We start from the raw sequence: 24,429 nt of genomic DNA on the forward strand, positions 1-24,429 counted from the left end.
GGGAAGGGATGTCTCAGCATGGGCCCGCCGAGGCACCCGCTTCCTCCATCCCTCACCACACCTCCATAGAACATATCTCTCCAACCCCCCTTAGCTTTATATAAACACATCAGAACCCAGGATGTCCTCAGATTTATGGTGATTCTCCTGCCTCTGCCTAAATGATAGAACCATGTGTGAGGCACCAGCACACAGTGTGTAACTAAGGTATATGTAGTCACCAACCCAACAGTTACTCTTAATACAGAAATAAGGCCCTTGACATCACTGAGGTAACTTGTAACTCCTCTGAAAAACTGATTTTTCATGGTGATTAAAGAATTCGTCATGAATCTTGTCCTAGTTACTTTTCTATTGCTGCGAGAAGACACCAGGGCCAAGGTAAACTCATAAATGGAAGTGTTTGATTAGGGGGTTGCTTACAGTTTCGGAGACGAGTCTGTAATCATCACGGGGGAAGCATGGCATCAGGTAGGCAGGAAAGCAGGAGCTGGAGCAGCGAGTAAGGATTTAGAGGTCTTATCAGATGAGACTAGGCCTGGTGTGTGGGCTTTTTCAACCTTTAAGCCCGCCCCCAGTGAGACGCCTCCTCTAACGAGGCTCCGCCTCCCAATCCTTCCAATACTGACGCCAACAAGGAACCAAACATCCAAACCTAAGAACTTCAAGTCCTGGCACATGGACTGCAGAGAGGACCATCATGTATTCTCCTCCAGCTTTATAGTAATGCTCACCACTAAAACATTTCTCGTGTTCTCCTTCATCAGCACAGCTCAAGCTGACTGGAGGACAATTGCTTCTGAAGTTTCTGCCTTAAATGGTGAGATCCCTTTGCACCAGGCAGTACGAAAACTCAACAGAAGTGAAGGGGGATATGTGTTTATGATTTTAAAAACATACATCCACCTGCAAACTTTCACGTGGCAATATTTAAAGATCACATGCAGACTCTCAGTCTCTATACCTGGAGCAGCAGCTCCGTGATGTACCGGGTGTGGGGAAAGCACTCTAGGCTCAACCAGGGACATTGTGCTCACTGAGTAATTATATCAGAGGCATCTCTTTAAACAAATAATTTAATATCTGTTGCCGCATTTATCATGTCTTAAAGCGCATAACTTCCTCAGGGTTCCAATGTATAACAAGCTCTTTTGGCTTACACAGTCAAAGACCTATTCCAAACATGGAGATAAGCTACATCTCTCACAAATACACGCTTCTACTTGGAATTAATGCCCCGAAGGAAAAAAAAAACCAATACATTTGTTTTTACTTTTATTGACACACCAAAATTTGGGACAAAAGTCAAATTAACTATCGAAGGGAAAACCCTTCCTGTGTAAACATAGGGTAAATCGGGTTGGTTTTCAAGTAAGATCGTCAGCCTTGTGATTCAAGAGGATTTTAGGGTGAACACGGCGTCAGACTCATGCTTGGCATACCACAGCATGCTGCAGAAATAGGATGTCACAATGCAGGTTATGAGCTATCCCCCCAAAGTAATCAAGCTCCACAAATGTACGCCTTTTCTAAGGAAAAGATAAGTAGTTTGATAGCCGGAGCTATACTTCATTTTCCTTGTTATTCTTTGTCCTAGTCATAGAAGATATTTCTCAGTGGTCTTTATGTTCTCACAAGGATGCCTGTGAGAATATCAGCTCCGGTCTCCTGTGGGGCCAGTTTGGAAAGAGTCGGATTGTACACAACACAAATTCACATCACATTCTCCCTCTAAGACAGAGGGTATTTGGTCTCAGAAAAAGTAATTCAGAAAATCAGTAGTCACCAAAAAGCTACTGGAAAACAGATAGTTTGTCCTGAAACCTTTACCATTTAAATTTCACGACTAGATTTTAAGTATAGAATTTCAGACATCTTTAAACCACTGTGTAATGAGTTTTATTTATTTCACCTCAGCTCATTGGTAAAAATCTATTAAATAAGGTCTAATTACAAATCTAGTTTTGATGTTGGCATCCTTTGCAAAGCTTAAAAATGTAAGATATCATGTCTTACGTGGTTTAATTTTAAGTTGTGAAAAAGCATAATTTCAAATGTGAACTTTGAATTTTCCTCTTGTGCCTTTCAGAGCTAATGTAAGACATTTGCTTCAAATGTTTCCCCTTTATCAAATAACCTGGGTAGCTGCTAACATGGTTGTTAAAGATTAGTGAATTGTTTTTTTAAAAAAATCAAGTGTCAATTTCTGGTTCTATACTTTTACTAAACAAAATATTTAATTCTTCCCCCACATTTTTAGTAAGAAGTAGTAGTAACAGACAAATTAAAAAGTACTGACTGGGACCTCATATTGTATTGCTTCATGTAAGGTGGGTACATTTATTGGTAACTCAAATTACATACAATTTGGGGAATTTAAAATGTGGAAATGTGGTAATTTCTTACAACAATCACTGTGAGTGACTTCCAGGTAGTCTGTCTTCCAAACAGTCTATTGCAAGTTAGCGTCGGCTAAAGTGCTGCCTAAATACATAAACAAAATCTTATGCCCCTAGAACTATTCATCTCAGGTTTTTACATACCTCACCATAGCCTGAGAGAGGATGAGATTAAAGCATCAGTTATGGCTCTGTACTTCAGATGAGCTCTATTTCATATGACGTACTCATATAGGGTTTTCTCTCGTCATGTTCAGTAGTATGAAGCTTCAATTCACTGCCCTTCTGAGTGCCGATACTGCAGACACTTCAGCATTGGGTGGATATACATAGGCTGTGGTGTGATGTCGTTCTTGATTGATTTTAAGTCAAAGACTGATGACCATTGCATTTGCGACTTGTTTTTATTTCTTGCAAACAGTAATAAGTGATAATAACATCAACATTGCCAATTTCAATATCCTTACTATCTTTCAGATTTATTGACTTTTTAATGTTAAGAATGTTTTGTCTGCATGTATGTATGAGGACTTCATGCATGCAGGGCTCCTGAAGTCCAGAAGAGGGTGTCAGATTCCCTGGAACTGGAATTAGACACAGTTCTGAGCCACCATGTGATGCTGGCAATAGAACTCGGGACCCCTGCAAGAGAAGCAACTGCCATTCCTCCATGCCTTAAAAATATTTATTCATCTACTTAAATTTTTTCCTTATGCCCTGCTTTGCCTACAATTCCATTTCTAGACATTTACCTGGCCCACATAATTTTATTTTTCCCGAGACAGGGTTTCTCTGTGTAGCCCTGGCTGTCCTGGAACTCACTTTGTAGACCAGACTGGTCTCGAACTCAGAAATCCGCCTGCCTCTGCCTCCTGAGTGCTGGGATTAAAGGTGTGCGCCACCACTGCTTGGCTCACATAATTTTTAAATTGACATTATATCCCAGTTAAATTTAAGGGTCAGTAGTGATGAAAGCACTGAATCAGGGGGTCACAAGACCTCTATTGATCTCTACAGCTCTTTCCAAATAAATCATGTGACTAAAGTAAATCTGAGTGTCTTTTTTCTCAGAAGAAAAAGGAACAAAAAACTTGTATGCCTTAAAAGATTGCTTCAAAGGCAGAGTATAAGAACATAACTGTGATTTCCAGGATCAAGGAAACTTAGGACAGCAATCAAGTTTCTAAAATGCTTTTTTGTGGGCACAAAACAAGCAATATTTCTGGGTAGAAATTGTACCAGATAGCACTGCAGAGTCAAGCAACAGCCAGAACAAGCATTGTTAGGATCCTCCTCTTCCGTATGGGTAATTCTCTTTTTAAAAAACAAAAGGGCTTGTTTTTAAGCAAATACACTTTTTATTCGTGTTAATTTTTGGTATCTGTATCAAGATGCTGAAAGTATGAAAAATTTAAATACAGTACTTTATACTTGTCCAGCCATGCTTCTTTTCAACCACTGTCATTAAAATGCACTTTTTTTTCAGACTGAAATTATGTATCAAAACGCCTGTTATTTTGTACACAGTTTGACTTGGCCCCTAGCAATGCTGATTATGGATTCCAGGTGTTGCACCTATTGTCCTTGTTAACTGGGCTGAAAGAACCCTCAAAGTCCTAATTCTGCACAGCTGACATCAGTCCTCCTGGTGCCTTTGCTGCTTTGTTTTGGGGCATTCTCCTACATGAAGAACCTCAGGCCACTTTCTCCTAGTCCTAGAAAGTCCTGCTTTACAGGTGAGTTAGCTTTTCACTGGGCACTAACTGAAGTCATGACTAATCTCAACTAATTTGTTTGCTTTTTTTGTTTGTTTGTTTGAAAAGTCTTCATATATTTCCTCGATGCTAAAATCATACAAAATACTTTTTTTTTGCCGGCTTGCTTTCTCTGCACTTAGCTTAACATACTGCATGCAGTAAAGAGAGAGTCTCTGAGGCTTCACCTAGAAGGTAACTGAAAACATGTCAAGATAAATTAGGATGTCTTTTCTGCAGTTTGGATTGTTTTCAGCACCGAGTCTTCCCCCAGAATTTTGCATAGTTCGTTGAGTCTCTGTTGCATTTTGGGAATTCCAGCGAGCTGCGACTCCAACTTTTGCTTTTCCTCACTCAACGTTAAACGGATAGCAGTGTCCAACTGTTCAAAGCGCCAGCCTCCTTCGCCATCGAATTGTAATAGATGAGTGTGGTATTTCCTGTGTGATTAAAACAAAGTGTAATCAGTCATAATCCTAAAAGCCGTTTCCATTATAGAGCTTTCTAGCTGATGTTCAGAGACAAATTTTAGTGGATGTGGCTATTTTACATTTTATTTCTAATGTTATCTCAGATAAACAGTGGAATTGCTAAAGTCTAAAGTCTTTCATCTCTAAGAAATTCTTCTTGATGTTCCTGAATTTTTCTTTCATATTTTGAGTACATATAATTTACAAAGGAAGATTATTCTTGTATTAATTTACCCTCATAATATCTTCTGAAGAAATATGTGTTCTGAATAAATAACGAAGCATAGTTAGAAGAGAAGTAAGGAAAGGGAATTGGGGAAAGAGTAAACTTTTAAAGATCATATCGAAAAAAAACTAAAGAAAACAAAGAAAACACAAAAGAAGCTTATTTATACATAATACCACCCTCTGGGATGAATTCTACTTAAGTACAACTTTCTCAGTAATAATAATAATTTAGAATCATTTTTACATGATTGCCCACAGGAGTCTTTTAGAAACATTCTCTTACTGTCACATAGATTCACTCTTCTCTCATGGTTCAGCTACTTAGGAGCTATGTAAAAGTGCAGAACTGAAAGACGGGAGGCAATCCATCCCTCTACTAAGGGAAGCCAAAGCCACTAGCAGAGGATTGTGGGATGGGTGGAGAGAGTATGGCTGGCAGAGTTGTTCCAGTCATGAGCCACCTGTACAGGGTCACTTAGCTTCACTGGCTCATGGTTCTTCACATTTTTCTGTCTTCAGTTTTTCATCTTACAACAAGTAATTATTATTTATTATGAACAGTCAGCCTTTTCAATCAGCTTCTATCTTATATGCGGATGTGAGCTGTTAAGCCTTCAATAAACAGGCTGCGATCCTTCTAACCACAGAAGTTAGGAATAGAGCAATGGGTCAGTTGGGGAAGGGAAGGAATTCCCAAAGAAGGGTCAATAGAATAGATAGTTATGGACAGATGAATGAGCTGGACTGAGAGGATTAAATGGAGAGGGGGAAGAGGAAGTTAAAGCAGGGAAACACAGAGAAACAGGAGAGTTATCGGAAGCTATCACTGTAGACATTTCTTAAAATATATACATATATTAAAAGGAGATCTGAATAGAGTCACCACAAAATAATGGAGACAAAGCCTCAACATCGATGCCACTTGTCAACAAATGAAACCTTCAGCACCAGGGATGGGATACATACAATTGAGTTGTTGTCCAAAGGGGTTGCTTGCCACGAATTGATAGTAAAGCTATATTGCTGAAGACAACCATGGAGATGTCCAACTAGCGCCTGCCTGGACCCTTCATCACTACAGACTAGGGTTCATTTCTTGGAACTGGAAAGTAGTCTGCACATTACTGGAAGAGACAGGTAGATACAACCCAGCTATAAAACCCGTACCACTCTAAACACCACACAATGGTGACCTGCCTGCACAATAATGCTGGTGCAATAGCGGTACAAATTTTGTGGGAATAACCAACCACTCACTATCTCCTTGGATTTAAGGTCCACTCCATGATATGGAACCTGTACCCAACACGGTTTGGTTGTCCAAGAACCTTAGACTACAGAGGCCATGATCTAGAGTAAAACCAAATGCTACTGTTCTGCTAAAGGAAATATTGACCTCCTAACATATAAGATCATATTATAAAAGTTAAATTGAAAGCGAAGTATTTATATGTATTTATAAGTATGTCACGCTGTAGAATACAAAAACAAAACAAAACAAAACAAAACAAAACACCCCCCCCTAACCCTATCATTAAACTATGAAGGCTAGGGACAGTGAGATGGCTCAGTGGGTTAAAGGTACTTGCTGAAAGGGTCATTCCCCTTTAAGAAGATGACACTGTTTTTGATGTCTGCCATCTCCACTGATTCATCACCATTGTTTGAATGGTGATGAGGGATTTAATGCTTGTTCTTGACATGTTCTTTTTTTTTTCTTAAAACAAACAACAAAAAGCTTTATTATTATTATTTTATTATTTCCTGTGATCCCTCTAACTTGATAATTTTAGAAATACTAAGTTATGGAATTTTAACATCCCACACACAAACTGGATTTTAAAGTAAATTTAAAAAAATTTTGTAATCATATCCTAACCTTAAACCTAACCCACTCCATAATCTTTCACAGTACATTCTAGTGTTATGATAAATAATTTTTTTAGTACAGATCAACTGTCAGATTCTCCTGTAGCTTCTCAGAATGACTAGAAGGTGACGTTCATTTCCACACAACACATGAAGGTTACATTAGGCCACAGGGAGCTAACCTATATTTGCGGGAACATTAGAGAAATACAGGTAGAAAACAAATGAAATATTTTATGTTCCACACAGAAACATTTAGCAAGGTTATCTTCTGAGAAGAGACAAAGCATCCCTCCCAGAGGAGGATGCTGTGAGCACGTACCACAGAGAAGGCCTGTGTGTTATGGAGAGTAGGGAAATCCCAGCCCCAATAGCAGCCTGAAATATCTTTCCTTCAACGTCGATGCTCACGGCACTGGTACATTCATCCAGCAATGCATACTTCGGTCTGAAAACAAACAAATAAACAAACAAATAACTGAGTGAAATTGCTCTGCAGCTGTGCCTTTCTTTGGATAACAATGGTACCCTGACAACTTCAGAGGGACTAAAGTCACCATGTGGACACCATCATTTGATGTTTTCATTTTAGTTTTGAAAGTTAGTTTCAAAGTATTCCAGGGCAGTTTTCATCATGAAATTATTTCCATTTATCTATTTTTGATTTTTTGAGATTCTAATATAATTACATAATATAATTTTCCCTTTCCATTTCCCCTCCAAGTCCTTCTGTGTACCGCACCTTGTTCTATTTCACATTCATGGCCCCCAGTATCAAAATAATATCTCATTTTACATAAATGACTTCTTAGCCTCATAAGTTTTTTTTTTTCTAATGTGCTTGCATATTAGTTGGGCTCTGGAGATGGAAGTGACAGATGCAAGAGTTAAAGGCATTTCTTTTTTAATTAATTAATTAAATTTAAAAATTTTTCTTATTGTTATTTTATTTATTTACATTCAAATTTTATCCCCCCTTCCCGGGTTCCCCTCTGAAATCCCCTTATCCCAGCTTCCTCCCCCTGCTTCTGTGAGGATGCTCCCCCACCCACCTACCCACTCCCACCTCACCACCCTGGCCTTCCCCTATGCTGGGGCATCAAGCCGTTAGCGCTCCATAGGACTGTGAAAGTCTCTAATGATTGCTGTACTTTCCCCAAGACAACGGTAAAGAAGTAGCTTTGTGGGTTCATATTATGATGAAATATTAATTTTCTGTGTGTTAATTACTGTTTGTGATTTTATTTAAATAGAGAAGGTGAAGAAAAGTATACAAGAGAAAGAAAATTTAGGTAAATTTTCTTTTTGTATAAAGCTCCTCTCTGCACTGTCCATCATATTTTGTACCTTCCTTTTTAGAGTGCTTTGAGCTAAAGAAGATTTTCGAAGAAGAAAAAAAAATGTGTATTTTATATTCTGTTGTCATAGCAACTCATAAGGAATGTAAGATGAGTCATACTTCTGTTTCCTTGGCAGTGTTAGGCTGTGTGTGTGTGTGTGTGTGTGTGTGTGTGTGTGTGTGTGTGTGTGTGTATGTGTAAATATACCAAACAACACAGCCAGGAGTGGATACTTGTAGAACTAATACTTAAAGTATTAAATGACACAAACTCTTAGACATTTGCTTTTTTTTTTTTCTCCTTTGTGAATCACAAGTAGTGTAGGATATGTGAAGGAAGAAACCTATCCCTTCAAGACAGGATTTTCCTGGTCATTCTTTAAATATTAGAATTATAAGGCTCTTGTAAAGCAAATTCTATTGTAATGCATTGTATCATTTCTGACCAGAGTTCTCTGTTGTTGCCAGTGCAGATCTTTCCTATCACAGCTCAGTATGTGTCATAATCTCATTGTCAGAACCATATTGGCCCTGAGAGCATGGGAAGAGGCAATCCCTCAGCATTACCAGTTTCCTACACTGGCTTTAACTTTCTAATTTATTTGATTCATTTGCAAAAGTGCTGCCTTTTTACTATTTGCTACCTGATACATTTTACAATCATGAATACTGATTAGTCCAATACTTGAAACATTGGGTTAAAACGCTTTCTTTATTGATGTCTCTTGTTCTTATTGAAGGGCTTATCTCATTAACACAGAGACATGGAAAAATGGTCACATTTGCAGTTCACTACACCACCCCTCTCAGGCTGTGTTGCTGATCATATTACTGAGTATTTATGGACGAAACCCAAGCCAGTTCCCAGAGATGGGCTGACAGCTGGTCAGAAATGTCAAGCTACAGTGTGCCCTTGAGTCTCCTCAGAGAGAGCAGCATTTCAAAGCACAGCAGGAAAAATACAGAGTTGGTAAAATTCAGTTCAGTTTTGTTTTTTTTTAAAGTACCCTCTATCGTTAGACTAACAATGTAAGCTTAGTATAAGTAATACATACATTAAGACATACACTAAGATAACTAATTTTTCTCACTAAAAATCAGAGTTATACATAAAACTACATAGTATATGATTTCACTTGCATGAGATTGTAAAGAAGTGGGTATATGGAGAACTTGAACAAAAAAGGGACTGAGAACCTTTTTCCGGGTAATAAAAACATTTTCTAACTCGGATGAGACGTTGAGTGAGATGAACATTATGTTACTTAGTGTACCTACATCTGTAAAAACTTTTTGAATTATATGCTTAAAATATACTTACTAGCCAGTCCCATGATACCCAGAGGAAGTTCCACTCCCAAGCACTCTAACATGCCCAGGATCATAGGATCAGAGGTGAGGAGGACACAACATCTGCCCCAATCCTGGAAGTAACTGGGACCAGCAGGACCCAGGCAACCAAGAATTCCACCCGACCAGTGGCACAGGTTCCTTCCAGTCTGAGCTTGTGCCCTATGCAGTCTTTGGGCTCGAACTCCACAGCCAGTCCCACAACACCCAGAAGAAGCTCTAGTCCCAGGCACTCTAACACACCCAGGACTGTAGGATCCCAGGATCCCAGCATCCCAAGATCCCAGGAGCTTGGTCACACCAGGATCTCAGGGACCCACAGGCTGTTGACTCCCAGGAGCTCTGACACACCCAGGATCTCAGGATCACAGGATCCTGGAATCACAGGATCACAGAGACAGCTGATCTCTGAGGAGTTCTGATGCAACCAGGTTCACAGGAAGGACAGGCTCCAGTCAGATATAGCAAGGGCAGGTAGCTCTAGAGATAATCAGATGGTGGGAGGCAAGCATAAGAACAGAAGCAACAGAAACCAAGCTTACTTGGCATCATCAGAACCCAATTCTCCCACCATAGCAAGTCCTGGATACACCATCACACCAGAAAAGCAAGATTTGGATGTAAAATCACTTCTCATGTTGGTGATAGAGGACTTTAAGAAGGTTATAAATAATACCCGTAAAAAAATACAGGAGAACACAGGTAAACAGCCAGAAACCCTTAAAGAGGAAACACAACAATCCCTTAAAGAATTACAGGAAAACACAACTAAAGAGGTGAAGGAGATGAACAAAACCACCCAAGATCTAAAAATGGAAATAGAAACAATAAAGAAATCACAAAGGGAGACAACCTTGGAGTTAGAAAACCTAGGAAAGAGATCAGGAGTCATAGTTGCAAGCATCACCAAGAGAATACAAGAGATAGAAGAGAAAATCTCAGATGCAGAAGATACCATAGAAAACATTGACACAACAGTCAAAGAAAATGCAAAAAGCAAAAAAAAAAAAAAAAAAAAAAAAAAAAAAAAACTCCTAACACAAAACATCCAGGAGATCCAGGACACAATGAGAAGACAAAACCTAACGATAGTAGGTATAGAAGAGAGCTAAGATTCCCAACTTAAAGGGCCAGTAAATGTCTTCAACAAAATTATAGAAGAAAACTTCCCTAACCTAAAGAAAGAGATGCCCATGAACATACAAGAAGCCTACAGAACTTCAAATAGTCTGGACTAGAAAAGAAATTTCTCCCATCACATAATAATTAAAACAGTAAATGCACTAAACAAAGAAAGAATATTAAAATCAGTAAGGGGAAAGGGTCAAGTAACATATAAAGGCAGACCTATTAGAATTACACCAGAGACTGAAAGCTAGAAGATCCTGGGCAGATGTCATACAGACCCTAAGAGAATACAAATGCCACCCCAGGCTTCTATATCCAGCAAAACTCTCAATTAGATGAAGAACCCAAGATATTCCATGATAAAACCAAATTTACAGAATGCTTTCCATAAATCTAGCCCTACAAAGGATAATAGATGGAAAACACCAACACAAGGAGGGAAACTACACCCTTGAAAAAGCAAGAAAGTAATTTTTCAACAAACCCAAAAGAAGATAGCCACACAAACATGGTTCCACCTCTAACATAAAAAAATAACAGGAAGCAACAAACACTTTTCTTTAATATCTCTTAGCATCAATGGAATCAATTCCCCCCAAAATACATAGACTAATAGACTGGATATGTAAACAGGACCCAGCATTTTGCTGCATACAGGAAACACACCTCAGTGACAAAGACAGACACTACCTCAGAATAAAAGGTTGGAAAACAATCTTCCAAGCAAATTGTTCCAAGAAACAAGCTGGAGTAACTATTCTAATATCATAAAATCAACTTTCAACCAAAAGTTATCAAAAAAGATAAGGAAAGACACTTTATACTGGTCAAAAGAAAAATCTACCAAGATGAAGTCTCAATTCTGAACATCTCTACTCCAAATGCAAGAGCACCCACTTTCGTAAAAGAAACTTTACTAAAGCTCAAAGCACACATCACACCCCACATAATCATACTGGGAGACTTAAATCTAACCATTCATTTTTCTCTAATTGCCTGGTTTTATTTAGACTGGAAATTAGAAGAACAAGATTGCAAGCAAACAGACCAATCTAAAATGTGCAGCATCCTAAACGACAAGAGTCAGTAATTTGAAATGTAAGATAGAAAAAATAAAATGGCTCAGCTGGTAAAACTTCCAGCTGCCAAGTCTGACATCAGGAGTTTGTTCCCAGAATGCACAAGGTAGAAGGACAGAACTTATTTCCTGCAAATTGTCCTCTTATATGCCTGTGAGACATATGCAGCATGCACATATACATACATGCAAACACAAATGCATGCACACATACACACTGAAAAGATATATAGGTAGACAGATGGACAGATAGATTATGGGTAGATAGATGATATATAGGTGATAAATAATAGGTAGGTAGATATATGCATAGATAGATAAATAATAGATGGATGGATAGATAGATAGATAGATAGATAGATAAAATGTAATAATAAGATTAGGCTGAGGCAGGAGGGGACAAAGATCAGACTTTTAAAGATTAAAATGTAATTGAGAGAACAACAAAACACAACATTTAGCTGGCTGTTGTGCGGCATACTGACCACCAGCTCTCAGGAGAGAAAAATTTCAGACCATCCTCAACTGTGGCAAGATCTTTCTTTATCTGTAAAACTCATCTTGTGTTTGAATAAATAGGTATAAAAAGGGTTTTAGATCCCAAGAGAAATCTAGACATTACGTCACTCTGAAAAGTTCTCATTTCAGAAAAGAGCATGACAAACAGAACGGATGAATGTGGACAGTGTCTGGATTTCCTCTGCAGAGCTTTGGCTTAGAGTTCTTGAAGTACATGAAGCTGATGTCACAGAGAAAAGCTCTATAAAAATTATTTCTTGTCATCTACTGAGGTGGTCTCTTCAGGTTCCATCTCCCCACTGTTGGGCATTTTGGCTAAGGTCACCCCCATTGAATCCTGGGAGCCTCTCACATTCCGGGTCTCTGGGACTTTCTTGAGGTTCTCCTGACTCCTGGCAGCTGAATATTTCCATTCATTCTCCTGGCCCTCTGGGTGTCTTTCCTGTCTACCCCCATATCTGTTCCTGCCCCCCTTTCTCACCCTTCACTCTCCTACCCAGGGACCCCCCTCCTTCTGTTTTCCATGATTATTTTGTTCCCCCTTCTAAGTGGGATTGAAGCATCCTCACTTGGGTCTTCCTTCTTGTTAAACTTCTTATGGGTTGTTGATTGTATCAACAGTATTCTGTACTTTTCAGCTAATAACTTCTTATTGGTGAATACATACAATGAATGTCCTGTTGAGTCTGGGTTACCTTAAGACAGGGACCCCAGTGGAATGGACGGGGCCACCCACCCATTTTCAAAATTTTTGACTCAGAATTGTTCCTGTTTAAAAGAAATGCAGGGACAAAACTGGAGCAGAGACTAAAGGCAAGGCCGTCCGGTGACTAGCCTAACTTGAGATCTATCCCATGGACAGGCACCAAAGCCTGACACTATTACTGATGCTATGCTGTGCTTGCAGACAGGAGCCTAGCATGGCTGTCCTCCGAGAGGCTCTACCAGCAGTGGACTGAGACAGATGCAGATAGTTACAGCCAACCACTGGACTAAAGGCAGGAACCCCTAGGGACGAGTTAGGGGAAGGATTAAAGGAACTGAAAGGCATGGCAACCCCAAAGAAAGACCAGCGCTCCCAGAGACTAAGCCACCAACTAAAGAGCATATACCGGCTGGTCCGAGGCCTTCAGCACATATGTAGTAGAGAAATGCCCTGTCTGGCCTCAGTGGGAGAGGAGGCACCTAATCCTGTAGAGACTCAATATTTCCGGAAATGGTATGGGGGAACAGCATCTCAGAGGCAAAGGGGATGAAGAACTCTGGCAGGGAGACATCATTTGGGATACAGATAAATAAAATAATTAAATTAAAAATTATTTCTTCTGTGTTCACTAAGACGTGTGCAAGCACATTTTTTTTTCACTAATTGTAACTCTTTTCACTAATTGTAACAGTTGAGGAAGGAAAATTAGATTAAGGACCACTTAAACTTGATTTAGATCCAACTGAATAATTCTGATGTCTCATTTATAGTTAATTATAAATGGATTGCACATAAAATAATGTATTTGTGGTATAATTATTGGTAATATATTTTAGAGAGTCTGATTTAGATCCAATTTAACAATTCAGAGAAATTCCCAAATGTGCAACAACTGGTTTAACCAATATACATTCTTCACATTTTAAATCTAGGAAAAATCCTATTTTAAATTTCAGATCACATAAACCTTTAATCTAGCCCTCCAAAGAGTCTTTTATCTAAGTCACTCAATAGAAAGCAGCTAAAAACTAAAACACCTGGAGAATCTAATACTTTATACTAAGCAAACCTAAAAGTACAGATTTTTTTCACACCTTCTGTAAGATATATTTTTTTCAACATGCCATTTGGTCCCTCTGTCTTCTCCCACCTTTGGTTTTAAAATGCTTTGTGGATTTATTGGCTCCCTATCATTTACTTGTATGTATGCGTGTGAACGTGTGTTTGAGCACTTGCACCACGGTGTGTGTGGAAGGCAGAAGACAATGTGCAATAGTTGTTGAGTCTCTCCTTCCACCCCATGGACGTAGGACAGCAGTTCCCAACCTGTGGGCTGTGATCCCCTTGCGGGGGCGGGTGGATCACATATCAGATATTTACAGTATGATTCATAACAGTAGCAAGATGACACTTAGGAAGGAGCAATGAAATAATTTTATAGCTGGGGGTCAGCACGGTGTGAGGAACTGTGTTAGGTGGCAGCATTAGGAAGGTCTAGGGGATCATTGGTGGAAGCGTCTCTACCCACTGAGCCATCTGTCCAGTCTTCCAGTCACATGGTATCTAACCTAAGATGAGACTGCTGCATCCTGCCGAGTGCGGTCTTGTTCTATCAGTAGTGGCTATAGTTCCCTGAACGTAGCGTACTTACTTATGGTAAAACATCCGCGCCATGCCCATTCTCTGCTTCTCCCCTCCGGAAAGGACATCTTTCCAGTCCATGACTGCATCCCATCCTAGAAAATAAATAAAAAAAATACACACAAACAAATAAATAAACACACAGGTTGTAGATGCTTGTCGACTTGTTACCATATCCTATTCTGCACGAGAGATTGCTGGACTATTTTGATTGAAAATGGGAGGAGCCTTGTAGTTTGCAGAGCAGGTGGATAGTCTTGAGAGCCACGGGTATGAGGATTTTATTTTAAATATGATATTCTTTTAAGAGTAGTGACTCCTTACACTGATAGATGCCTTGAAAGAGTTGTAAACACTGCCACCAATAAAGCACGTTTGTTACTCTGCCTGTTCAAAGGGTTGATGCACACATGCTGACTTGTGGAGGGCAGTGGGAGAAACGATCTATTATTAATGTTCATAGGACAATTGCCAAGCCCCCAAACAGCGTGGGAGGAACTAAGATAAAAAGTTCCCACAAGCCTGGTACTTTATACAAGTCTTTTTTTTTTTAATATTCTGCAGGTTATAAGAGAGTTGCCTTTATTTGCATTTTACAAGTGGATAGTCCAAAACTCATGGAGAAACAGAAACATCTGAGTTATAGTTATCTCTCAGAGCTAGGGTCTATATTTAGGCTTATTTAATGTTTTCACAGTTTATGCAGCCTATCTCTTAAAACATTTTAGTGACTGATTGCTTAATATCAATTTGCAAAGCAGGCACAAATATCTATAGGTCTATTTCTCTATCCTAATATGAAAATAATACCAGAAAAATTTTAATGAGAATCCAAGTTTCAGAACGACATATATTATGGCCACACTTCTGAATATGTGCAGATACCTCCCAGGCACACATCTGGGAGTAGAATTTTGAGAGTTTTATTTTTCAAGTTAACACTTTTGCAATATCTGATTTTTTTTAAAGTGACCATCTTACATAATTAACTAGAAAAGATTACTTAAGAACAAAATCACAGTTCTGCAGAATCCATTTTTTTAGAGGAGAAAATGACTGCCCATACTTGACAAACACTGGAGGCAACATTTTCACATCTTCAGTATTCTGGGGTTAATTCTCCCACTGGAGAAGGGACATGCCCCACACCCATCCTTCTCCCTTAGCTGCCTGTTTCTCATTATTAACCTTCCTAAGTAAACCTGACTTTAGGTTACAAGAAGACACAGAATCTTTTATTGTTTTATTACTGTGGGTACCTGAAAAAAAAAAAACCCAAAACCAAATGATCCGATCAATGACTTAATTCTTTTGCTAATTAAAAGGAAGTACACAGATTTATTTTTTAGCATGCAAAAGGTCAGAACCTTGGACAGAATAATACATGTTGTTAAATCAGGATTCATCTTGATGTTTTTAAGGTTTTCTTCCTTTAGGGATTGTTATAAAATTTACTGCATGTTTTAGAAAGTGTAAAACTACACCAGGCTCAGTGTAACACGCCTGTAATCCCCAGACAGGAGCAAGGGCAAAGGAGCATGAGTTGGGGGCCAGTCTGGGCTATGCTGTGATACTCTGTCTCAAAAAAAAAAAAGCCTGAATTTATGAATAAGAAACTAAAAGAAGTAGGAAGATGAAAATTACAGAGAACAAGGATGGGAAGGCTAATTTTGAGGATACATCTTATGCTGTTTTTAAAATTTGAAAAAGTCTGGAAGCGTTCTCTGTCCCAAATGTTAAAAAGGAAACACAATAAAAGTAACCTATTTAAAGAAATGAAGGGTAAGAAAGGATCTAGGAGGAGGTAGGGGAGGTGAGAGAAATTCGGGACAAGAAGACATAATACCAGGGCAGGAGAGATGATCCTGTGGTTACAAGCACGCACTGCTCACGCAGGGGACCTGAGTTTGGTTCCTAGCACCCATGTTAAGTGGCTCGCAGCCACCTGCACCATCAGCTCCCAGTGACCCAATGCCTGCACTTGTACCTGTCCTTACCTCCCAATATACATCTGCAAAATTAGAAGCAAATCTTTAAAAAAAAATCAACACAGTAGTATCTAGAGCAAAAGACTTTAACATTATTTGTCACTGACAACATCAGATTGACCTCTTCAGAGGGCTCTCAATTATTTAAAAATAGATCTTTGTAAGACTATGTTGAAACCTAAAAATGATGGCTTGCTTCTGAAAAAAAAAAGAGAGAAATGTCGAAATAATACTTTTCTGTGGCCAAACTTTATAGTAATTATGAAGTGCAACTGATGACTTGAGGTAGGGATTTGGACCACAGCGGTAGGACGGACTGCTTAGATGCTTCGTTTTTACAGAGTAAGTAAAACTAGTGTCTTAGGAAAGATGTATTTGTGGGAAATTAAGTAATGGTTCTTGTGTCTGAAAAGCTAGGAGATATGGGCACATCAGAGCACCGACTATGCCCAGTGTTAAGTCTTCCAGACTTAAATCTGTACAATGGAGAGAGCAAAGCTCCATGAACATCAAACAACACAATATATAATTGTTTGAACATGGTGTATTCTGTGCAGTAAAACTCAACAAACTATAACTGGCCCTATTACATTACTAAGGTCCAGAGACTCTTTTATTTATGGGGAAAAGGACAAACAAAATTTGTTATGTGTCCTAAGCAAGGAGGTATAAAACTCTAGGCTTGGCACACCTTAAAAATATTCAAGAATGACTTCTAAAAAAACCGGAATATTTCATGTTTATTTTAAATTTCTATTTATTAGTCTTCCCATAATATGTAGCATTTATACTGTCAAAGTATTTTGAAACTGAGAAGGGATTGGCCATATGACACTAAAGGAAAGCCTGCTTTTGTCCAGGAGCAGACATCATAAAGAGAGACATAGTGGTGTCTTTCTAGCTGGCTTCATTTGCTTACTGTATGGATCAGCTCATGATCCATGTGCACTTGCTGTGCACGTGCCAGCCCAGTAGATGCTGCACATACAGTTTCATTTAATATTCACAGCAATGCTGAAAAAAATGTATCACTACATAAACGTTGAATAAACGTTATCCCTATGTTACCACTGAGGACTCAGAAAGCAGTGCTAATTAGGGTTTGACTCTTTAACTCTAAAAGCCCATATTCTCAAGCATCTACTCTACTTTTTTTTTCTTTCTTTCAAAATAATGTAATTAGGCTGGGAAACAGAGCATGAGATCCGTGCAGGCACAAACCAACCGAGAACTCTGGCTTGCTCTTTAGGTAGTTTTCTGTGCTATAATATCGTATGACTTACCAAAACATTTGAAAGCACAGCTATTAGGAACTAATTGGATTGAAAGCTCTTATGTTTGCATATTGTCACTCTTCCATATATCTATTATTCTGAAAGAACCTTCAACAAAGGTTCTATGTTCTGTAATCTCTTATTTGTTCTCTCTGTCTCTCTCTGTGTCTCTCTCTGTGTCTCTCTCTGTGTATTAGAAAGATTGTGAGACTAAAATCAAAGAAGTTATTTGAGATCCACTTCCAAAAGTTATATTTAACATAAGCTGAGAGATCTTGGAAAGCAAATAGTTTATCACACACTCTGCATACATCTAGAATGTCAGCGAACTCAGGACACACTTGTACACTTAAATATCAAGGTCTTTAGATGCCAGATGTGGCATTATGGTTACTCGGTAAAAGTCTTGTAGTGTGCCATATTAAACACAACACAAACAAAACCAAGATATTAAGCGTGGAAAAAACATAAAACCTCTACTTACACGCTTATGGTCTAATAATCTCATATATTCAAACAAAATCACAGACTTTATATAGACACCTGGGACAGTCCTCACTATTGTCAGCTTTGAGTTCCTGCTCCTCTTGCCTCTGTGTCCCAAATGCTAAGATGACAGGCACACACCACCACACATAACCCAGACTTGCTTTGTATATAAAGTTAAACCACATTTTAAAAGTAATGGCACAGTCTACCTCCTTCTCTTTGAACTATGTGGTAGAGGTGCACGCTGTGCAGGATGCGTTCTAGGTCTTGGTCAGTGTAACCTTTCTCACGCATGTCATCCGCTGAGTCAGGGTAAATTACTTGATCCCGGAGACTTCCAAGAGACATGTATGGCCTAGAAAACACCAAGCACACGTGTGAAGGTCATGTCAGCTCTCCCAGGGTGACATTCTGATGTCTGGAACACAACTGACTTTAAACACTCAATTTGTAGAATTATGTGATGTTTCTTAGACAGACTTCAAAATAATACCTGGTTTGTGCAAAAAAAAAAAATACTGAGATATACATGGAGAAAAGCTTTTTATAAAAAAAAACCATTTGATATTTTCTATAGATAAAATATTTTGTTTTGCCATTGTGATGGCTATTCTTGGTTGTCAACTTAACTAAATCTGGAACTAACTAAAACCCAAGGGTCTGGGTACAGCAATGAGGAACTTCCTTTCGTGATTAAATCATTTGAAGTGGGAAGACACACTTTCAATCTTGATCTTTTGAGGTGGGAAGATCCATCTTTAATTTGGGCTAAGCCTTCTGGTAACAGACTATATAAAGGACAGAGAAGGAGGGAGCTTGCTGTCTTTGCCTCCTTGTTCTCTCCTCACTAGCAAGTCCAATCCTTCACTGTTATGAGAGCCTACTTCTTCGGGATTCCAGCATATACTGAAGACTAGCTGAGACATCCAGTCTTATAGACTGAACAACAACTGGATTATTGGACTTTCTGTTGGTAGACAGCCATTGTTGGACTAGCTGGACCACAGCCTGTATACCACTCTAATAAACCTCATATATATATACACACACACACACATATGTATATCTTTCTTAATTGAATCATTTTCTTAATTAAATCAATATCTATAGCTATCTCTTATCTATTTTTCTATCTAACTCTTATTTATTTCTTATCTATCATCTATCATCTCTTATCTATCAATCTCTCTCTTATTTATGTATTTATCTATCATCTGCCTATCTCTTATCTAACCTTTATGTATCTATTTATCTATCATTTAGCTATCTCTTATCTATCTATCTATCTATCTATCTATCTATCTATCTATCTATCTATCTATCTATCTATCTTTGTCCATCAGTTCTGTTCATCTACATGATCCTGACTCATGTAAACATATTTGATTACAATTGTTTCTGAACATCTAAAATTATTTGCAGTAAACAAAACCTGGAGTTTTGACAGCTATGTGAACAAACTGAAAGGCAAGGTATTAATAAGAAAATGTAAATTAAAATGACATCAATGTTCTTGTTCATCAGAGAGCGAAAAGTTCAACAGCTTGATAATTCTACCAGCTGACTGGCCCATGGGGGAAAACAGATGTTCCCATACAGTGCTGAAAGTCCGAACTCCTTGGTAGAAATGTGGCAATTTGACATGCCATTCGCTTTTTGACTAACTTCTGGGAATTTTCTCAGAGAATATGCTCCTAAGTACGCCCCCAAAGGAAACTTGCCTAAGCGTACCCATTACAGTGCAAATTCCGGTGTTAAGACAGCTAATAGAATTCACTTCTTGTTATTGGAAAATAAAAACAGCTAAAGTATGAAGTTCAGTATTTTACAAATTGTCTTGGGAAATAGCTATGGGTTGTAACAGCAATTATATTAGTCATAATCAACTTTAACAAAAACTTAATGGAGTCTAAGATAATATAAAAAAAACAGAATGGAGTTCAACTTACACTGGGTTGCAGGAAGTCAGAGTATGTAGTGTTTTCAAAAACTTGATTTTCACAATATCATGTTACCTTTACAAACATACAAACATCTTTGTATTGAATAATAAAAAATCTATTGTGAACCATATTGTGAACATAATAAAAATATGTAGAAAACACTGAATAACAATAGTGAGCTTTGAAAAAAAAAGATAATTCAAAACCAAGAGAAAGGACTGGGCAGAGGGAATTCTTCATTCAGTTGTCTGTAGCTACTATGATGCACTACAGTGATCAGGCAGGCACCCAGGAAGTAGTACAGAGTGAGTTCTGTGGCCATCAGCCAGCTCAAAAGGAAAATGCAAAGGCAGCCTGTGATCAGGATGTCTCAAAGGCAGCCTGACACGCTGGGCTTCGGATGATCTGTCCTCGCCTAGGGCGGTCTGCTCGGGGAAGATTAGTGGTATACCTGGCATCTATCCACTAGATGTCAGTAGCATCTCCTCTAACAGCATCACAAATTGTCTACAAGTCTCCCCAAGGGGACAGATATCCCCAGGAGATAAGGCTGTCCCCAGCTGAGAACCACAGGTAGACAGTATGTTACCTTCTATGAAAATAAAAAGAAGGATGATAGAAATACATACATTTCGGAACACCTATGGAAAGAAACAGGAAAAGTGAGCCAGAAATTAGTGAGAAGGTCACCCAAGGAGGTGAAATGGATAGAGTAGAGCAGAGAGGAAACATCCTCTCTAAATTTCTTCCTTCCTTCCTTCCTTCCTTCCTTCCTTCCTTCCTTCCTTCCTTCCTTCCTTTCTTTCTCTCTCTCTTTCTTTCTTCTCTCTCTCTTTCCTTCCTTCTTTTCTCTCTTTTCTTTCTTTCCTCTATCCCTCCCTCTTTCTGTTTCTTTTTCTTTACTATTTTTGGAGACAGAGTCTTACTATGTAGCCCTGGCTGGCCCCACACCATCTTTGTAGACCAGGCTGACCTCAAACTCATAGAGATCCACCTGCTTTTATCTCTGAAGCTCTGGGATTAAAGGTGTGAGTGTGTTACATCTTTTCAATACAAGTTTTGATTTTATAGTCACATTAAAATGTTACTATCTGATAAATAAAATTAACTAAACAATTAGCTGAAATGCAAGAAACTGGATGTTTATTTTTTATAAGTATCAGATAGATAAGATGACTACAGAAAAGAGTAGGAGAAGAATAGGAATGGAATAAATTAACTTAAGTAACTTTGGCTACATAGCCTCAACTCACTTAAAAATGATTTAAAACAGTTTCCTACTCCACTCCCATCTGGAACATCTGAAAGCCACCCTTTCAGAAGGCCAGATCCTGTAGGCAATATGGTAGATTTCTTTTTGCTTACACAGCAAGTGCTCTACCCATTCCTGCCTTACCTCTGACCCTTCACACAATAGTAAACTGATAAGAGCTCGGCCTAAGTCCCAAACAATGAGAGCATGACTCGCAGTTGCTTCAAACTACCCATCTTCTGGTGACTTGTGGTAGCAGCAGTGGGAACTAACAGAGGCAGAGACTCCATAAACCCTATACAGCCTGAGTGGCTCAGCGAGGAACATCAGGCTATCCTAGAGTCTGTCTTATCTAGACAGCAAGGGCTAACCTCTGCAGCTCAGCAGCTAAAAGCACTGGCTACTCTTTCTTTTTTTTTTTTTAAGATTTATTTATTTTTATGTATATGAGTACACTGTAGCTGTCTTCAGACACACCAGAAGAGGGCCATCAGATCCCATTACAGATGTTTGTGAGCCACCTTGTGGTTGCTGGGAATTGAACTCAGGACTTCTGGAAGAGCATTCAGTGCTCTTTTTTTTAATTTCATTTTTATTAGGTATTTTCTTCATTTACATTTTCAATGCTATCCCAAAAGTCACCCATACCCTTCCCCCCACTCCCCTACCCACCCACTCCCACTTCTTGGCCCTGGTGTTCCCCTGTACTGAGGCATATAAAGTTTGCAAGACCAAAGGGCCTCTCTTTCCAATGATGGCTGACTAGGCCTTCTTCTGATACATATGCAGCTAGAGACACGAGCTCTGGGGGGTACTGGTTAGTTCATATTGTTGTTCCACCTATAGGGTTGCAGACCCCTTTAGCTCCTTGGGTACTTTCTCTAGCTCCTCCATTGGGGGCTCTGTGATCCATCCAATAGCTGGCAGTCAGTGCTCTTAACTGCTGAGTCATCTCTCCAGTCCCAGCACTGGCTACTCTTGTAGAGGAGCCACATTTGGTCCCCATAAATCACACAGTAGTTCACAACTGTCTTTAAGTGCCACCAGATTTAATATCCTGTTCTGACTTCCATGAACAACCAGGTCCTCATGTGGTACATGGAAATACATGCAGGCGAAGCACTTATACATATTAGAAAAATTATTTAAAAAAAAGAATTATACTAGCTTTCTGTGTTTTCCTGAGGAGAAAGAAGGCTTTAAATACAAACATGTTTTGCTGACCAAATGTCCACTTGCACTTTCACAGTATTTATAAAGAGTTTCTTTGAGGCTTACACAGTGCATAATTATTTCATAATATATTTAATGAATATTTGAAATAATCATTTGTGTTCCAACTACACATATATACGTAATACAAGGGACCACTTAAGTATCTTTGCTTAACTTGGCACATGATTCAAATATTATATCAGCCTTTAATATCCATAATTCAGTGTGTATTTATTTTAATGCACACACAAGTTCAGGTGGCCATCACTCCCAACTTGAGAATACTTTTCTTGATTCCCACACCCATAAGTCCCACAGCCAGGGTCCGACACTGTCATCTGGCTGCTTTATGCAACTAGTCTGCTTTCTGTCTGCATGAATTTGCCTGTCCTCGATGTTTCAGATGCACAGACTCACACAACATGTGCCCTCTTGTGATTGACTTCTTCCTAATGACAAGTGTGTTTGAGAATGTGCCATGTTCATTTCTAGGGCTGAGCCATATTATAACATTGTATTGTGGGTGTGTGGCACATTTGCTTCATCCATTCGTCTACTAAAGGATATTTCAGTGTTTCCTTCTTTAGGGCATGACACACAGTGGGTATAAAACAGTAAATGGAATTGTGGGGGACAAAGAACTGTCTGGGAAACTGCCAGGCTGCTTTCCAAAATGGCTGTACCATTCCCAGCCACGTTCCCCCCATACGTTTAAGGTTTCTCCTTCTCTTTACTTTCCATTTCCATTCTAACCACACTTTCTTGCAGCAGAACTACAGTTCATGTTCATTTGCTTATGCAATCATCTAAAGCAATCTCATGCAGAAGTATCTTAAATTCACATCTACGAATAACAACGGTAGCACTGGTAGGGCTACTGAGCAGCTGCCACAGGGTGCTCACTATCTACTCAGGACCTTAGGAAAGGGAACGTTTACTGCCTTTAAATTGATGCTAGCTCCGATTTAGCACAAGATTGGTAGATGTAGACGTCCTTCCACCTTAGCCTAACGCATAGATGTTAATGCAAGGAACAGTCTTGTCACGTGGCACAGTCAAAATTACAGTGGTAAAACCACAGCTGTGCACCCAGCTTCTAAAGGCTTCAAACCACAGCCTCGGGAAGGGCTCAGAGTTGATGACATCATCACATATACTTACAGTTCTCTATGCTACACAGCACGGAGCCATGGCTGTGATGAGGCGCTATGGAGAGGTGGTTCTGGGCTATATCCCCACGCTCATTTTTGCAGTACTGTCCCTCAACTCTGAACTTGACCTAATTTGTTTGTAACCTCACTAATTTCATTCCATTTATCATGAGTACAGGATGAGGCAGCTGATTGAAGTAATGAGGCAAGATTGTTTACTGTAACGCAGGCACCGAGGAAGGCCCTCAGTAAGTGACTGTCACCCAATGAAAAGCTTCATTTCTTGCTCGCAGACAATCACTGCACTGAGCACAGGGTCCCCGATAGAGGAGTTAGAGAATGGACTGAAGGAGTTGAAGGAATTTGTAACCCCATAGGAAGAACAACAATATCAACAAACCAGACCACTTAGAGCTCCCAGGTACTAAGCCATCACCCAAGGAGTACACATGGCTCCAGCTGCATATGCAGCAGAGGATGGATGGCCTTGTCATGCATCAATGGGAGGAGAGGCCCTTGGTCCTATGAAGACTTGATAGATGCCCCAGTGTAGGGGAATCGAGGGCGGGGAGGTGGGAGTGGGTAGGTAGGTGGAGGAACACCCTCATAGAAGCAGGAGGAGGGAGGATGTGTTAG

At 39.2% G+C, this 24,429-nt stretch overlaps 1 protein-coding gene across 2 annotated transcripts in view; it reads right to left on the reverse strand.

Annotated features, from left to right (window-relative positions):
* Positions 1–1,258: 1,258 nt before the first annotated feature.
* Abcd2 (ATP-binding cassette, sub-family D (ALD), member 2) overlaps positions 1,259–24,429 on the reverse strand; it is a 46,137-nt gene continuing 22,966 nt past the window's right edge. For both annotated transcript variants that reach the window (NM_001358967.1, NM_011994.3), the window contains exons 7-10: positions 18,442–18,587; positions 14,492–14,576; positions 7,043–7,168; positions 1,259–4,593 (exon numbers count right to left, since the gene is read on the reverse strand). In NM_001358967.1, coding sequence (NP_001345896.1) covers positions 4,374–4,593; positions 7,043–7,168; positions 14,492–14,576; positions 18,442–18,587 — 577 coding nt within the window. In that variant the 3' untranslated portion in view covers positions 1,259–4,373. The remainder of the gene's footprint in view (positions 4,594–7,042; positions 7,169–14,491; positions 14,577–18,441; positions 18,588–24,429) is intronic.

Source organism: Mus musculus, chromosome 15 (genome assembly GCF_000001635.26).
Source record: "Mus musculus strain C57BL/6J chromosome 15, GRCm38.p6 C57BL/6J".
NCBI classification, from domain to species: Eukaryota; Metazoa; Chordata; class Mammalia; order Rodentia; family Muridae; genus Mus; species Mus musculus.